The sequence below is a fragment of the Pseudonaja textilis genome, chromosome 13, assembly GCF_049901715.1.
Source record: "Pseudonaja textilis isolate UNSWEBS1 chromosome 13, rPseTex1.2, whole genome shotgun sequence".
NCBI lineage: Eukaryota > Metazoa > Chordata > Lepidosauria > Squamata > Elapidae > Pseudonaja > Pseudonaja textilis.
This window is the reverse complement of record NC_142002.1, coordinates 19,722,784-19,741,714: the sequence shown is the minus strand read 5'-3', so window position 1 is coordinate 19,741,714 and position 18,931 is coordinate 19,722,784. Positions and strand designations below refer to the sequence as shown.

The following is an 18,931-nucleotide window of genomic DNA, read 5'->3' as shown; positions in this document are numbered from 1 at the left end:
AGATTGATAGGTGACAGGTGACAGGTGATAGATAAGGGATCTTCAAACATGGCAAGTTTCAGACTGGTGGACTTCAACTCCCAGAATTCCTCCTCCAGTCATGTTAGCTCAGGAATGCTGGGAGTTGAGAAGTCCACCAGTCTTAAACTTGGCAAGTTTGAAGACCTTTGTTATAGATGATAGATAGATAATAGATAGATTGATAGATAGGTAAATAGGTAGGTAGGTAGGTACAGAGAGAGAGATGATAGATTGATAGATTGATAGGTGATAGGTGACAAAATAAGGGATCTTCAAACTTGGCAGCTTTAAGACTGGTGGACTTCAACTCCCAGAATTCCTCCTCCAGTCATGTTAGCTCAGGAATTTTGGGAGTTGAAGTCCACCAGTCTTAAACTTGCCAAGTTTGAAGACCTTTGGTCTAGATAGACTTGTGGTCCCTGCAGAACATCTTCCGTACTTCTGATTTCTTGCAAGGTTTCTGTGATTGGGTTCCTCCATCACTCTGAGCTACAGGAGAATAAGTAGGGAAGCCTATTGGGTTGGTATTTGGCTGATTGGATCTGGGACTGGTCCTGAAGCTGTTGGTTGCTTGTTTTGAAACATGATGGCTCATCTGCTTTCTCCTGCTCTCTCTGTCCTCAGAGGCCGAAAGAAAAGCTCCATTGGACCCGGGAAATACGGCTATGGAAAAGTTCCCTACATTCTCCCACTGCAGACGGACACAGGACAATCGGCACATAAGCCCCGAAAGCAACGCCAGTCCATGCAGCCTGCACCCAACCAACAAGGGACTGGTGGCACCTCCCCTTTTGCCCATCCAGGTAACCCTTCCCATCACCATCATCCTGGAGGAACGTACCCAGGTGACCACCGATCTTCTCCAGCCAGGACTCAGGTCATGAGCAGCTCTTTCTATCAACAACCGGGCTCCCATTTTCAAACCTTCCCAGCAGCACCTCAAAGTTTGTTCCAGGGCATAGAACGGAGCAGGCATCTCCCTGGAGCTTCTCATCCCACCATCCAAGGGCAGATGTCCACTCAGCCGGCTGCAGCAATTGTGTGCACTGGGGCCTACAAGCAGTACAGACTCTGCAATACGAACGTAAGTCATCCTTTCTGCTCCGGCCTTTCCATGCTGTCTGACCAAATCCTTGTTTTTGAGCTTAGGAATTTTGCAAAGAAGGAAGAAAGGAAGCCCCCTGGACCTCTTGAATTGAATTGGATTGAATTGAATACTTGATTCGGCCAAGTGTGATTAGACAGACAAGGAATTTGTCTCCGGTACAGAAGCTCTCCGTGTAATACAGAGCAACAGAGAAAATAGTAGTCGTAGTCGTAGTCATAGTCATTGTTGTCGTCGTAGTAACAAATAATAATAATAATAAAAATAATAATCCTTAACTTGCGACCACAACTGAGCCCAAAATTGAGCTGAGTGAGTTTTGCCCCATTTTACAACCTTTCCTGCCACCGTGGTTAAGCAAATCACTGCAGTTGTTAAATAACTAACACGAGTTGTACAGCGATGGTGGCTTCCCCATTGACTTTGCTGGTCATTAGAAGGAGACCACCAGACTCTGGGATACTGGAGCCCACCTACATATAAACCAGCGGCTAAGCATCTGAATTTTGGCCACGTGACCATGTGGATGCTGCAGTGGTCGTAGGTGTGAAGAAAATGGTCACAAGTCACTTTTTCCACTGTTCATCCTAACTTTGAATCGTCACTCGATGAATCGTTGTGAGTCAAGGACTAGCTGTACCAATAAAAGGGGGAAGTAAAGAAGATAAGAATAATGGTACAGTGATACTATGTGGGTAAATATACATAGACCTCAGACAGTATATGATGAGAATTAGACAGAGGTGGGTATTCAGCAGGTTCTGACCGGTTCTGCAGAACCGGTAGCAAAAATTATGAGCAGTTCGGAGAACCGGCAGATCCCACCTCTGACTGGAGATTTTACAGTATCCTTCCCCTGCCACGTCCACCAAGCCACGTCCACAGAACCGGTAGTAATTTGTTTTTTGAATCCCACCACTGGAATTAGGTGTTTAGCAGAGCGATGGCAGGAGAGAAATTTCCTGTGTCTAGTTATTTTGGCATATGGTGCTCTATAGCGCCATCTTGAGGGAAAGAGCTGGAATAGCTCATATCCAGGACGTGAGGGCTCTACAGCCGTCTTCTCAACCCTTCTTCTTACCTGTGTAATATACAGATTTTCTATTTTATTTTTATTTTTTTCCAAGGGAACACAGCTCCTTTCGGTCTCCTCTTCTCCCTACCCTCTTCTTCCTCATTAAAAACATCTTTAAGGAAATAGTTATGGGGTAAACCATCCTGGATTCAGCTGCTACCCAGTCGGGGATCATGACCTCACCGTGCCCTAGATGAATAGTTTAAACACCAAATCATGAAAAAAGAGGAAGGTGGGCTCGCGCCGGACCCTGGAAAATCTACGGTGTTTATCCACCTTCTCCATGATCTCCCAGAACATACATTTAGGCAGTAATTTAATTTATTCGCCGAAATATTTTAAGAGTTCCTTCTAGCATAGAGGGAACACCAAGTTTTTCTTTTATTTGGAATGTTCTCCTTGGTCGATATAATTTATCGGCGGGGTAGCGGGTGCGGAAGAACTCTCTTAATTGGAATTGTAGTGTTGGGTCACTTCCCCCTCATGGATTCTGGTTGGAGCAGTTAATTAATAACAAATTAACTCAATCTGCTTTTCTCCATTAGGTCATTTCCTTGCGGTTATAGTTTTAATGTTTTTTTCATGCAGAGCAGAACTCATTTTTCATGAATGACACGTTGGATCCTATACGGTTTCAGCTTAGAAACTGGTTTGGTTTACACGCTTCTGAAAACACATTTAAAGATCGAGGCTTTCTGGAAGGGCGATGGGGTTTTCTCTTTTTCTTTTTCTTTTAAATTAAGATTAATTGTCCATTGTTTTAGAAACACTTGAAGTTGTGTTCGGTGCAGGGCAAGAGCCATTCTGATCAGTCACCGGTTGATAAATAGGGCCCAGTGGGATGCTCAACTGGAAGGCGATGGAATAATTAAAGCAAATAAGAGTATCCAGAAAGAGCTGCAAAAATAGATGGAAATGTTGTGGCTTGCCAGATGTGTCCCTGCAGGGAAAAAAATTCGTCGTGGTACATAGAAGGCTCGGCTGCTGGTTGAGTTCCAGAATGATGTATAAAGGGGCTTAGGATTGTCCATTCGTTTCCTTGCTGGATAAAAAACAATAGCATTGAGAACCCAAATAGATCCAAACTGGGACGAACCAAATGCAATTAGACATGCGGAGCTGTCATCACCCCCTCACATATAATATCTGGGCTGAGTCTACGGAGATTCTGGGTTGTTCAAATCATGGTTGTCCCAAAAGTGGTTCCCCGCCCCCAGAGGCAACTGGACTTTCTGGTTTTTCTTTGGAAGACATTTCGCTTCTCATCCCAGAAGCTTCTTCAGCTCTGACTGGATGGTGGGAGATGAAAGGATTTACACTCCTTGCAAACGGCTGGTCATTTTCATCCTTTCTGGGAGTCATCGAGGCCACTTGGAAGTTTCTCCATGTTCTCAGGGTCACCTGAATGGTGCAAATGGGCGCAGAACCTTCTTGGCTGCAGGATATTTTCTGCTCCGAGTCCCTTCACTGTTGTACACAGGCGTAGGCTATTGGGAATGTCTCTGTGTTGTCGCCACCTCCAACTGAAACACAAATGGTTCCTGTAGCCTGCAATTTTTCTGGAAATCCATTCTTACTCCCGTACCATTCCAAGGTATCTCAGCTGAGTTGTCTCCTCCTCTTCTGGATTACAGTCTCTCCCTCCTTACGACATCCCAACCCAACTGACAAAGCCAAGATTTCTCGCTGAAATCAGCCAACTATTTTCAGAGGACCATATGGGTCAGAAGCCAGCAGAAGAAGCGGGATCAATATCCCAAAGGATCCATGGGTCACTTTTAGAATGTTGGGTTGTTTCCTCCTCTGGTGGAAAGAATTAGTCCAAGTTCCAAGTTTTGGAGCACAAGTGGACTTAGGCATTGGAACAATGTTTTGTCATACGGTTCTTTGATGGTTCTATGACCCCGTGGCAACGTTCTTCCATGGATTTTATCAGATCCCAGGTGGGACTTAAAGCAAGCCTGTGGATCTGCTTATCTGGAGCCCCCAACTTCATGCATTCCCGCCATATATTGTATATCTTTCATAATTCCCCAAAGATCTGAGCACTGGCTGTTTTTCGACTTTGCAGAATTTTGAAATTATGATAAAACAATCTAGCTCGTCTTTGATTCTTTGGTCAGCTCATCTAAAGAAGGATTCCTTGAACATCTGGCCTGCCCGGATGTGAAATTCATCCACATTTGAAGAAACGTCTCTTAGGAAAAATCTATAAGTTGGTTTAATTGCATGGAGGTTTTAAGAAGCCACATTCTGATTTTCTGCCGTTTCTCTTCGTGATTCAGTGTTTGGGAAAGGACTGTGCTCAGACAGTCAACGTTAGAAGAATATTTGTTTTGTGGAGAGCAGAAGGATTGGCAGAAGCGGTTGTACAATCTTTGAATGTAGAGTTTTCCATTTGGAATTTCCTGGGGGATCCATAATGTATTCATTTTAAAGGCTGTTCTTATGCTTTTTTTGGAGTTGAACTCAACTCCTGAACACTATGTAGGTGCACCCATTTATTTTCTTGGTCACAGGGCAGAAATGATTGAATATTATCTTTTTTTTTAAGGTTGCCATTTTATCTTATAGCCCCGTAATTCCCTAAAACGGGAAATCAAGAATTAACAAGGTCTCATCCTGCTTAGATTTCTACCCAAACTCATGGCTCTTCATTCAGATTTTATTGTAGGAGCCCTCAGCTTGAAAACAACCCACCCCTTCTTTTCAATAGAATATGTGTTTGCTTATATTTCTGTTATTATTATGCAGAACAATGTGAAATCACAGCTGTCAATTCATTCTCATCAAGTTTTTCCCAAGAATCTTGGATGTCATTATATAGTGGTAGAATATACGATATGTGCAGATCCAAACAGGATCACATTTTGCAATTGACAGATGGAAACTGACAGATTTTTTCCAAGTGCCATCCAATTTTGAGGGAGGGATATGGCATCCAGTTTTGTATTAACTTATATTTATTCATTTATTGTGGTGCGTTGCATGGTCAGCCAGATGTTCAGACTGGGTTTGGCATTTTTGTCTACCTATCAAGTTCTTCCCAGATATGAATGTTTGATGATGTTAAGCTGTTCCGAGTAAAGCTGCCTGTTGTAATTGACTGATGGGGATTTTATCAATGCCAATAGTGTTTGAATGGTGCTGCAGATGTTTTGGGATTGTACCCCAAGCTGCCTCTTACTACTGATGCTACCTTAGCTTCCTTTGGCTGCAGTCGTTCTATTTCTACTCGCAAGTCTTTTTACTTCGTGATTTTCTCCAATTCTTTCTCCTCTATTCTGCTGTCTCCATATATTTATATCCATATTAGTAGTAGTCGTGGTCGTAGTAATGTTACAGCCTTGTCTGATGCAATTAGCAGAGGAGCCAGAAAGTGACTCCTTAATAAGTGAAAGCCTTCAGACCTTCAGCCGGATTTTGTCCAATGGAAATAACGTTTCACTTGGTTTTTCTTTGAACCAAAAGCCTCATGCATTACATACATTTTCTATAAATACGACTTCAGAGAAAAGGGGTTTTTGGATGGATTTTTTAGAAAGCATATTTTTATGAAAGTGCGGCTGTAGCTGAATAAATAGCCAAGTATGTGACTTTATTGAAAGAATTTGCTCAAAATAACCATGGCCCCGAAACTTAGGAGAATTTCAGAAATGATCAACAAATCTAACAAGGTCATTTCTTCTCCATTATGCTCTAAGTGGGGCTCCAGGATAAACAAAGATAGATATTTTCTTTTTATTTTTGGATCTGTTTTCCAAATTGATTCTATTTTATTCCATTTATGTTGGCTTTGGAGAATCTGGAAAAGGTTGCTCACTCAATGGATATAAAACTAATCATGGTTAGGAAGGACGAGCATTTAACCGATGTTTAAAAAGTGTCCTGACTGAAATGGGAGTTCATTAGCATCTTCAGTTCCCGGATGGGTCATTTGGTTCATTCACGGCAAATGGGAGATTATTTAGGATTTTCTGTTGGATTATTTTAAGTTTTTAAACCAGAGGAGTGCTCTGATCCTTGTAAACAAGGTGTCCCCAAACTTGGCAACTTTAAGTCTTGTGGACTTCAACTCCTAGAATTCCTCAGCCAGCGTAGCCTTTGCTATTCTGGGAGTTGAAGTCCACAAGTCTTAAAGTTGCCAAGTTTGGAGACCTCTGTTTTAAATTCTAAACAACGTGGTTAATGTATCTTTCCCACAATTTATTTAACAGGCCTGCCTTGAGAACAGAAACATCAGAGAGGTGCAGTGTGCATCGTATAACAACAAGCCATTTATGGGCCGTTTCTATGAGTGGGAGCCATTTGCTGAAGGTAAGAAGATACGTCTTTGGTTTGGTTGAAAATGTGCGCCCAACCTCCTTCACTTTTTGTGAGGTTGTCCATTGTGGATCATAGTGATGGATAGGAATATTTAAATACTTCCTCTCCCAAATTATTCTCTACCCATGGAGAGTGTCCTCGGGTGTTGTAGCAGATTGCTGGGTGGAAATTGAATTGTGGACCTTCTTGAAAATGGACCTTATCTGTCGTGGTTGAACCTGGGCATTCTTGGCCACGGTTTTGTGAATGCCCAAATGTCATAGGGTTGTTTGAATAACAGAATCAGAGAGATGGAAGGGACTTTGGCGGTCTTCTAGTCCAACCCCCTGCTTAAGCAGGAGACCCTATACCCCTTCAGATAAGTGGCTGTCTAGTCTCTTCTTAAAAATCTCCAGTGTTGGAGCACCCTCGGTTTCTGGAGGCAGGTTGTTCCACTGGTTAATTGTTCTCATTCTCAGGACATTTCTCCTGAGTTCTAGGTTGCTTCTCTCCTTGATGAGTTTCCATCCGTTGCTTCTTGTCCTGCCTTCAGGTGCTTTGGAGAAGAGGTTGATTCCCCTCTTCTCTGTGGGAGCCTCTTCAATCTTGGAACACTGCTTGGAACACCGTTAGACTTGACATACCCAGTTCTCTCAACTGTTCATCCTTCGTTTCAGCCTCCAGTTCTCTAGTCCTCTTTGTTGCTGCTGATCGTTATGAGAAAGGCCACTTCTGCAGACTTTCCTCTCTTGATGTTCTCCTTTCCAATCGGCTCTTCCTTCAGTTGCTTCCTGGACTCAGAATTTATTTTTTATTTATTTGATTTGTCAATCGCTTACAAGATAATAGGTATAAGTATAAACATAGTTATGAATATGTGAAATGGATATGAGAAAAATAAAAAGGAACAATAGGACAGGGATGGTAGGCACGTTGGTGTGCTTATGCGGGTCCTCTACAGACCTCTTAGGAAAGGGGTGAGGTCAACAGTAGACACTCTAAGGTTAAAGTTTTTGGGGTTTGGGGAAGAAACCACCGAGTCAGGTAGAGTATTCCAGACATTGACCACTCTGTTGCTGAAGTCGTATTTCCTGCAATCAAGTTTGGTGCGGTTAACCTTGAGTTTGTATCTATTGTTTGCTCTTGTATTGTTGTGGTTGAAGCTGAACTATTCATTGACTGGTAGGACACTGCAATGTATGATTTTATATACTATATTTAGATCGGACTGAAAGCATTGTAGTTGTAGGTTGTCTAGGTTTTTTCACTTTTCTTTGAGGGTGGTTCTGTTTTATGGCGAGGAACATGAATTTAAGAACGCTGACCAGCCACTGCAGGTTGTGACTGCTACCTCCTCCTTGACGTGACCGTGGAGTAGTAGTATTAGTAGGAAATTCAGAAGGTGGGTCTAAGTATGAGGAACTGTCAATCCTCCAGCTTCTGAGGAGACCTTTGGAAGCTCATAAAAGTGTCACAATTCAAGGACTACCTATAAAAGCATTCCTTCTGTCTACTTTGGCATTCAGGGAATTGCAAGTGGGGTCATTTCCTATTGTCAAGAGCTGATCTGATTATAAATATATCATAATTCATCTAATTAAATAATAGTTAAAATAGTAATATGCCTTTTCGGATGCAAGGATGATATGGAACTGCAGAGTTTAATCTGGAAGAAAACTACGGACTGCGAGCTGGGGAAAAACCAGTAAGAAAAACAACTTTCCCTTTAAAAACACCCCAAAACTGGGCAATTTTATAATTTATAGTTGGACCAGGCCCAGCTCAGCACAAAATTTAGAGCTACAATCTCAGTCGGCATTTATTCCCAGGGCTGTCATTTTGAATATGTGCCCTGTATGCACTAACATAACATGGAAATGAATTTTAAAGCCATATAATTTACTTACCAGAACACTTTCCTTTTCTTTCCTAATTTTCCTTGGGGTTTGTTGATGAACAAGGCATTTCAGCCGAATAAATAAGGGAGCCCATTCAGAAAGTATCAAAAGGTAGCTTCAGAACTGTTTTCCTTTGACCATTGCATACGGGCCCTTGCAGGGTTAATCTCAGTGCCATAAATTGAAATGATGTCATAAATAACGTGGAAGTCCAGTTATGCCATGCCTTCAGAAATTATGGGCCTACAAGCGCTCATATTCCAAATATTGTCAACAGCTATGAAACAGAAGAAGACAACTTGAAACTCCTTTGGTGGGTTCCTGAAGGACTGCCAGAAGTTTGTTTTATAGTGCAATTTTATTGTGATAGACAAGAAGAATGTTAAATCCAATGAAAAATAATCCCATTAGCCATATTTATTTCTCATTAAATTCATCCAGTTGAATTTCTAACTTGACTTCACCCATTATGTTTTGAACTATGGGTTCTCCTCAGCAAGTTATCCAAAAACCTAAAAGCAATTCTCGGATCAAGGAAAATTTAGGGAAGTTTTGACAGGCATTCAAGCATAAAAATTTGAGATATTTTATCGCTCTCCAAACAATTTTGAACCTTAATACATTCATGAGGAGCCCTATGGAGTAGGGAGGATAAAGCAATGAAGAACAGGGAACCCATACAGATTAAGGACTTTTAAACATTAGAATAGAATGGGGTGGAGTAGAGGAGAGTAGAAATTGGAATACAATAGAATATACAGTAGGATTAGAATAGAGTAGAGTAGAGTAGAGTAGAGTAGAGTAGAGTAGAGTAGAGTAGAGTAGAGTAGAGTAGAGTAGGATAGAATAATAGAGTTGGAAGGGACCTTGGAGGTCTTCTAGTCCAACCCCCTGCTTGGGCAGAAAACCTTATACCATTTCAGACAATAAATTGCAGAAAAGTCAAAAGATAAATGTGGCTTTAGGTTATTGCAAATACTGTTTTTCCATCGCAAGGATGTTTCCCACATCAAACCTCTCCCCAATCGTGTGTTAAATTTGACAAATATGGAGGCGATAGTAGAGTCAAATTTCATTTCCTGATTTTTGGGGTGGCCCAATTTGAGAAAGGGCAGACTCTTCTCCATTGGAAGTCTTCCAGCAGAAACTGGACAAGCTCTGTGCCCGAGAAAGTTTATTTTCTCTTCCTGCATCAAGCAGGCATGGCTTTGGATTTAAGAGTCTAAACGGCCAGAGTTTCAGATTCCACAAAACCTTGTCGCAACATCTGTTTGGGTGTCGATTTTTCGGGGGGCCCCCCTTCATGCCTTCACTGCACGTGCATTTCTTCTGTCAACACATCCGATAATGGCACCAACAAAAGGGAACTCAGGAGAAAAGACCTCTCTTTGGCGGATATCTCTCCGCTCCAGGAGAAGGTCCTGAGAAATGTCACCCTGAAGTACCTTAAGCGTCGGTGATTCAAGGGTTCGACCACCTGTCAACGCAGACACTGCCTTTCTCAGCACAATAGCCCCTCTTTCTTCTCCCGTGAGAAGCATTTGAAGGAAACCTGGCGGGCTGAACTCGTAGACACAAAGGTAGACGGCCTCGCATTAGTGCAGTCAATTATCATTAATCTCCCAACGGGATTTATATGTCTGCCTAGGAGGGAGGGGTGAAACCCTTCGAAGGTACCCTGAAGCGGGCATGAAAGAAGCAAAGTCTGATTTCATGCTTGTATGAAATTAATCAAATGCACTTGGGGCGGGGGCTCTTCATTTTTGCCACTTCTTGGTAATGCACGCGGCTTGTAAGCAAATCCAGAGACAATGGAGGCATGGAGGAGAAATCTGTGAGTTGAGAAGGGTTGGTGGAGGAACTGGGGTATTTGTCTGCAATTTGTATTGGGTACACGAAAGAAACCTTCTGTAGGTTTCTACGGGTATGTCTTTGAAAATTCTAGCAGGAGGACCCAGAAGAGGCAAGGAAAATTCCATCATACGAAGGTAAACAGCTCAAGAGGCTTATGGATATAAGCCTCCAGGAAAACACCGAATGATTTAAACATGAGGATAATCTGGAATTGGGCTTTCTCCACATCTGGGATCTCCGAAGAGCAGTCATGATTTAAGAAGGTCCCTCAATCTCCTTTTTGGGGTCCTTTTATGACTTTTCATAAAATCATGTTTAAATAAAAGAACCCTCCACATCTTTGGACCGAATACTTGCTTATCCGGCTCTCTTTTATAGGGTGGGCTTCATATTGGTTTTTTTTAAGGAGTTCTCCACCTCTGCGTCCCTCAATTTGTTAGTCTTAAAAAAAAACAAAAAAACAGGCTTTTTCATCCTGTAAACAAACTTTGGTTAATCTTCCCTTTTAGAAAAGGAGTATTTGTTTCCTGCTATTTTAGCTTAGAGGTGAACTCTCAACCTTCTATAGACTTGACCGAAGGGAAATGATACGGATTTCAGTCGAAGCCAGAAGAACTGGGGGAAAATAAATGCTTACAGGTCAATGCCAATGAATACCACATTCAGGGAGGAGGAAATTTCACACAGCTATATCTGAAGACGTGAAGCCGCTGTCTAAATAGTTTGGGGAGTTTATAATAAAACCCGGGTTTTGTTACAGCAATCGGATTGAGGTGAATGGGAGAAAATAGAGATTTTCTTCCCCAAAGACATTAACATATGTATGAAAAAAAAAATCCATTAATGGCTCCCTGTGAAAAGACGCATCACAACGAAGGGAGGTTAAGGGACAAGGGATCACTTGCTTCTAAGAAGGTATTTAACTTGGATTCTGTTCGGCTGCCAAGATTTACTGGCTTACCTCTGTAGCCGATCAAATCGCTTAATAAAAATAAAGACAAAGAACTGGTTTTTAAGACGTCATTGGTCCATTAGACGCCAGTGGAAATGGCTCTTTGAGAGCCTACCGCTTCAAGGTCCAGCAAAATCACCCGACAAAGTTGACGTCCCACTGTTTTCTATCCTGGATTGTCCCAAACCAATTTTCTCCCTGAAACGTCTAACTTGGGAAAATACTTTCTAGAACGTCGCTTCGCTTCGGCCTGAAACTTCATCCTTCAAACAACTGGCCGTGATTGGAATCAAGCGAGGGTTGACGTTTGATGTCAAACAGGGGATTAATTGGAGGTAGAAGATCAGCAGGGCGGCGTTTTGGGTGTCACGAGGGCGAACCGAAGCAAGATGGATACCCTGGGAACATTCTTCCTCTCCTTCCTCCATGAAATGCGATCTTCCTTTTGCCTGATCTTCTGTTTCACCCTCCGGGGTTCATCTGGGTGATGCTTACTGAGGATAATGGCATCTCCTCCTTGGGGAGCTTCTCATCCTTCATCTCAAGTGCAGAATGCAGAATAACGGAATTGGAAGGCACCTCAGAGGGAGTTTAACCCCCTGTTTTAGCAGGAGACTTCATAACTTTCTGGACAAATGGCTGCCCTGTCTCTTCTTCAAAACCACCAGTGATGGAGAAGGACGGAAGGGAGGGAGGGAGGGAGGGAGGGAGGGAGGGAGGAAGGAAGGAAGGAAGGAAGGAAGGAAGGAAGGAAGGATAACAGCATAACAGAACAGAGTTGGGAGGGACCTTCAAAGTCTTTAGAAGATTCCCACCCGCTTAATTCTAGGTTGAATTTCTCTTTGATAAATTTCAAGTTGATTTGAACGTTCAATACTTTATTTTCTGAAATCCTCAACACGCTGCAACTTCAGAGTTGTCCCTCTAAATCAGATGGCCCAGGAGTTAAGTCAAACTCCCTGCTTTGAATTGTTCTATTCAGTCAAACCCCCTTTTTGGGGGTGGGTGGGTGGGGGGGAAGCTCATCAGAAGAAGCTCCAGCCTTGCAATAAGGAGAAATTTCCTCACCGTTGAGAAACGATTAAATCAATGGATTTTGAGCCTTCAGAAGTTGTGGGGGCTTCATCGCTGGAGGTTTTCATGAAGAGACCGTCCAGTCTTTGGTCCAGGTTGATCTAAGGATTCCTGCCTTGAGCAGGGGGTGGACTAGAAGACCTTCAAGTTCCATCCCAGCATAATGATTCTATCCATTTAGCTGCAGCTGATCTCACTGCTGGCAAACAAATTCAGTTCAGAGCAAGGACACTCATTGCTGACTAATAAAACATTTGTGCGTTTTTATTATTAGTATTATTACTTTCTCTGAAAGAATCCTATTTAAAAGAATCCAGGAATCCAGCCCTAAGTATAGAACATATGTCGATCGCCTTCGGTTTAATCGCTTCCTTGTTAAGAATTCCCCCAGCGTTCCTGCTGACAGATGGTAAAACAACAATTGAACTTGGGTTTCTCTTTGGGTCTATTCTCCAGATGTTTTCACTGATCTGTGGGGATGTGCAAAACCTTACCAATGGGTGGGGTTGTGTGTGTGTGGGGGGGGGGGGTCTTGGAGCCCTCTGCCATGTTGTTCTGGAGCAGTTGCTGTGTTTTCCTCTTTTTAAAAGCCAGCTGGGCTTATCCCACTGAAACTATAATATTAAATTATTTTGACTTTCAGCAGTTCACATCTTGGCTTTCTTTTTTTTTCTTTTTTTCTTTTTGCAAAGGAGAGGGAATAGACTTTTTCTGATTTCTCTCTTGGATCAAGAAACTCTCCAAAGCGGTCTTGCTGGGATGATTGAATACGCAGAGAGTAGCTCCCGTTAGCTCATTCCGAACGGCGCTGGGCCTCGGCCATCAATGCGCAATCCATCTGTTCAGAAAGCTAGCAAAAAGCCTTGAATGCATTCTTTGTGAATTCCACCATCGGAACAGATCTGCTCTTTGCATTCTCTGGTGGCTTTCACACTCTCTAGTGATCTTGCTCAGAAAAGAAACCAGCTCTGGAGCCAAAATGTGCATTTAAATCTCTCCCTTTGGTCTGTTTCTTTTCCTTTCCAATATTGCCTTTGGTCTTCCTGGGATCTTAGCCCATCTTCTATCCCAGCCTTTTCCCAACCTCGCTCTCTTTGGTGGGCGTCTCTATATCTCTTCATCTTGGGGACTTGCCATTCTCGGATACGTCTTTGGGGTCCTCGGTGCTGTCTGAGCTTGGCGACTTCCTTGCAGACATTCCATGTCCCAACTAGAGAACATCATTAGGGCTAATGATGAACATCAAACCACTTGCATATATAAACCGAGAGCAAGCCCCTTCTAGCACTGATGAGGTTACCTACTTGGGTAATGAGATGTCTGCAAGAAAACAGCCAAGATCAGAGAGCACCAAGGACCCCAGAATTGAACCCTGAGCTACAAACATTCTCTCCTATTGACATCGGATTCATCTCTTTGATTAACCTTCAAGATATATTGGAGTTGGGCGGCCAAGGAATTTAAATAAATCATCATCCTTATGGTTGGCTTGAAATATTCCACAGAGCAAATCCAGGACGAGAGATAAACCATGTATTAAACCATGTATAAAATTCTATCCCTGAAATTGCGGATTTTGTTTGTCTTTGCTACACACACACACATGCACGCACAGAGAGGGGGTGGGGTCATCTCCTCTTTTTTAAAATCAGGATGTAGGTTCTCAGTAAAACAAATAGTGGGTGGGCTACCATAAGAGATAAACACCACTACCCATTGAATAAACTCCTTTCCTTATTTATTCTCCCGCATTTTGGTTGTTTAGCTTATGTTTTAGTGGTGTTATGGTTACCGGGGCTATTTCCTACAAAACGAGATGGATAGCGAAAGATTCCTCTGCAGGGTTGACCCTGAAGGCAAATTAGAGGTGGCCTTTGTAGGAGTCTTCTATCTGTGGATCTTTCTTGAACGTCAGGTCGTGTATCATTTTCCTTTTAATAACAATTCAATTGATGGGTGCTATTCTTTGCATCTGGCTCCGGGATGATCCTTTTGGTTCCCTGCTGGTTTGGGGTTCTCACTTTTTGTCATAGAATCATAGCATCGTAGCATTATAGCCTCATAGAATCATAGCATCGGAAAATCATAGGGCTAGAAGGGACCTTGGAGGTCCTCTATTCCAACCTGCTGCCCAAGGCAGGAGTCCTTATACCAATCTAAGCTTAGTACAGAAAATTGTCTGCTTCAACGTCCTACCTGTCCATGACTACTTCAGCTTCAACCACAACGACAGTCGGGCGAACCATAGACACAAACTCAAAGTAATCTGCTCCAAACTCGATTGCAGAAAATACAACTTCAGCAACAGAGTGGGTCAATGCCTGGAACTCCCTTCCTGACTCTGTTGTCACATCTTCAAACCCCCAAAACTTCAACCTTAAACTGTCTACTGTGGACCTCACTTCATTCCTAAGAGGTCTGTAAGGGGGCGTGCATAAGTGCACCGGCGCGCCTACCGTCCCTGTCCTGCTGTTCCCATTTATTTGTACTCATTTATTATGCACATACTCCTACCTGTCTGTAATATGTTTATATGTTATGTTCATACCACAGATGGTATTCAGCAGGTTCTGACCAGTTTTGAAATTTTGAGTAGTTCAGAGAACTGGTGGGAACCTTCCCCCAGGAGTGTGTGTGGGGGGGAAATGGAGATTTTACAGTATCCTTCCCCTGCCACGCCCATCAAGCCGCGCCCATCAAGCCACACCCACCAAGCCACAGAACTGGTAGTAAATTTTTTGGTTCATAGTTATACTTGTTTTCTCATACATGCTTGACAAACTAAACTAAACTAAACTGAACTGAACTGAACTAAACTAAACTAAACTAAACTAAACTAAACTAAACCAAACCAAACCAAACCAAACCAAACCAAAGCAAAGCGAACCGAACCGAACCAAACCAAACCAAACCAAACCAAACCAAACCAAACCAAACTAAACTAAACCAAACCAAACCAAACCAAAGCGAACTGAACTGAACTGAACTAAACTAAACTAAACTAAACTAAACTAAACTAAACCAAACCAAACCAAACCAAACCAAACCAAAGCGAACTGAACTGAACTGAACTGAACTGAACTAAACTAAACTAAACTAAACTAAACTAAACTAAACCAAACCAAACCAAACCAAACCAAACCAAACCAAAGCGAACTGAACTGAACTGAACTGAACTAAACTAAACTAAACTAAACTAAACTAAACTAAACTAAACTAAACCAAACCAAACCAAACCAAACCAAAGCGAACTGAATTGAACTGAACTAAACTAAACTAAACTAAACTAAACTAAACTAAACCAAACCAATCCAAACCAATCCAAACCAAAGCAAACTGAACTGAACTGAACTGAACTGAACTGAACTGAACTAAACTAAACTAAACTAAACTAAACTAAACCAAACCAAACCAAAGCGAACTGAATTGAACTGAACTAAACTAAACTAAACTAAACTAAACTAAACTAAACTAAACCAAACCAATCCAAACCAAAGCAAACTGAACTGAACTGAACTGAACTGAACTAAACTAAACTAAACTAAACTAAACTAAAGCAAAGCAAAGCAAAGCAAAGCAAAGCAAAGCAAAGCAAAGCAAACTAAACTAAACTAAACTAAACTAAACTAAACCAAACCAAACCAAAGCGAACTGAATTGAACTGAACTAAACTAAACTAAACTAAACTAAACTAAACTAAACTAAACTAAACTAAACTAAACCAATCCAAACCAAAGCAAACTGAACTGAACTAAACTAAACTAAACTAAACTAAACTAAACTAAACTAAACTAAACTAAACTAAACTAAACTAAACCAAACCAAACCAAACCAAACCAAAGCGAACTGAATTGAACTGAACTAAACTAAACTAAACTAAACTAAACTAAACTAAACTAAACTAAACTAAACTAAACTAAACTAAACTAAACCAAACCAATCCAAACCAAAGCAAACTGAACTGAACTGAACTGAACTGAACTAAACTAAACTAAACTAAACTAAACTAAACTAAAGCAAAGCAAAGCAAAGCAAAGCAAAGCAAAGCAAAGCAAAGCAAAGCAAAGCAAACTAAACTAAACTAAACTAAACTAAACCAAACTAAACTAAACTAAACTAAACTAAACTAAACTAAACTAAATATAATAAAATAAATAAATAAACCTGGGCAAATCATTGTCCAAACTTTCCTCGCACTTTCCTCGAGATGGAGAACCCTCCATTCCAAGAGGCAGGACGTTCCATCGATCAATCCGTTGCCCCATCAGGAAATCCCTCCTTATTTTCAGCTTGTTTCTCCTTCTGACCAGTTTCCTTGTCCTCTTGCAAACTTGCTCTAAAAAACAACGTCTTCCCGCCACCCCTCAGATCTGACACGTTTCTAGCCACCGGCCTGTAAACTGAATTCGCAGGGAAGTTTCCTTCCACAACAACGCCAAGACCCCAGAGAGCTCCTTTTGCCCTCAAAATTATTTTTGAGCCTATCCTCCAAACAAAATGTTTGGAAATCTCTGTCCTCTTTGGCTTGTAATGAGGCAATGAATTGGAAACCTCCTGCTTGGTGAGGGTGTGTGTTTGTGATTGTGTTGGGGGTAGAGAAAGAATGCAAAATATTTGGACTATTTCTCGATGCCTGGAAGGCAACTGACTCATCCAGCAGAGAAAGTGTTGATCTTGGCTTTTAGTTGAAGGTAGGGACTTCTCTCTCCTCCCCCCGCACCTTTTTTTTTGGCCAACAAGGATAATTCTTCCGCTTATCCATCGGTTGAATTTTCATGTCAATATTTATGCTTTTCACAGTCTCTTTTGTGTTTGCTTAAACCCCACATTCTTTTGTCTCCTTCCTCGGTTGTGTTTCAAGAACCCGCTGGAGGAGATGGCTTAAAAATGGCTGACAATTTTGCTTCCTTGGGAGGAACCAGGAACTGTGCAAACCTGCAGGGGTGTATGGCAGGTTTTTAAAAATATTTATTTATTTGGTGTTTTTTTTTTAAAAAATATATCCTGCCTTTATTACTTTCATACAGAGATGGTATTCAGCCAGTTCTGACCGGTTCTAGAGAACCGGTAGCGGAAATTTTGAGTAGTTTGGAGAACCAGCAAATACCACCTCTTGACTGGCCCCGCCCTCATCTCTTCTCCGCCTCCTGAGTCCCAGCTGATTGGCTGGGATTTCTTTGGTTGCTCTGCACAGGAGAACGGAGCTGGAAAGTAGGTTAGCGAGGTGTGGGAGTGGATGGGGGATTTTGCAGTAACCTTCCCCTGCCACGCCCACTAAGCCACTCCCACCAAGCCACGCCACGCCCACCAAACCACGCCCACAGGACTGGTAGTAAATATTTTGAATCCCACCATTGTTTTCATAGCTCTAAGTGACAGAAGGCTGAGTTTTATCTTTATCTATGGCAAGAAACCTTGGCAGGCCACAACTGTTTCCAGTCTGCTGGCTTTGCAATTAAGCCAGGAAACAAAGGTGTAGTTTTGCAAAAGTGCAAATGCTGTGATTCTGCCATTGACAAAAGCAAGTTGTGGCAGGCCTGACAAGGAGGGTTTGGTGCATATATCACCACAGTTCGAGACCTCATTCTTGGCTGAGTTCAGTTAAGCTGGGCTCTTGATATGGATAGGAGAGAATATCTGTAGCTTGGGGTTGAACTGTGGGGTCCGTCTTTGGTGTTCTCTGAGTGTGGTCGTTTTCTTGCAGATGTTTCATTACCCAGCTAGGTAACATCATCAGTCATGGAAGGAAGTGAGGTCTGTGGGGTGGACAAGGAGAAAAGGAGGCAAAGGAGGGAGGAGGATTGTGAAGTCCTGAGTGTTCTCTGAGCTTGGTTATTTTCTTACAGACATTTCATTACCCAACTGGGGAACATCATCAGGATTACAAAGAAGTGGAGTTTCTAGCACTGATAACGTTACCTAGTTGGGTAATGAAATGTCTGCAAGAAATCAACCGAGCTTGGAGAAAACCAAGGAACCCCCCCCCCCCAAGTGGGATCCTTTATGATGGGTTGGGAGATAGGAAGGCAGTAGTCCATAACTAAGAAAACAGCATAAATAAGATCAATGTCACTGATGAATTGACAATGTCAATTAGATGAATGTCGTGGAGAATTCTCCCCACCAGAAAACGCTTTTTTCCAGCTTCTGTGCAAGGAAGTGACGTACACCAAATCGCCACCAGCTATTCAAACTCATCAACACGCATTTGAAGTCTGCCACAGCCATTCATACGTCATCATCTTTTGGAGTTCAGTTCCGGTGTCACGATGTTGACTCGTTGGGCTGCAGCTGCTCTGCGTCTTTTAGTTAAATTCTAGGGATAATTCCCCAGGCGGTTTTTGAAACGCTTTTCCCATTTGCTGAATACAGCAAACGCGTTTATAGAGTAAAACCACTTAGAACGTCCCAGGTTCGTGTGAAAATCCTGCCATCTCCAGAAAGGTCCGCGCCGAGCTGCAGTTAACATCTGCCTCGGCCCCCAAACCAAGCCTTGCATATTAAACAGAAAAGTCCTAATTGTGCATTGTTGGGAGATGCCACTTGGTTGAGTCAAATCTCAGATAAATTGGGGTCTAAATCGTTTTGGTTCCAGTCTGCAAGGCTAATGCTCTGATGGATGAGGCCTCTTGGATTCCGGCGAACCT

The 18,931-nt window shown here is 42.2% G+C and overlaps 1 protein-coding gene across 2 annotated transcripts in view; it reads left to right on the top strand.

The window, feature by feature from the left end:
* The window catches only part of THSD4 (thrombospondin type 1 domain containing 4), a 147,264-nt gene that overhangs the window by 26,283 nt on the left and 102,050 nt on the right, over positions 1-18,931 (top strand). For both annotated transcript variants that reach the window (XM_087941658.1, XM_087941659.1), the window contains exons 5-6: positions 646-1,105; positions 6,419-6,518. In XM_087941658.1, coding sequence (XP_087797784.1) covers positions 646-1,105; positions 6,419-6,518 — 560 coding nt within the window. The remainder of the gene's footprint in view (positions 1-645; positions 1,106-6,418; positions 6,519-18,931) is intronic.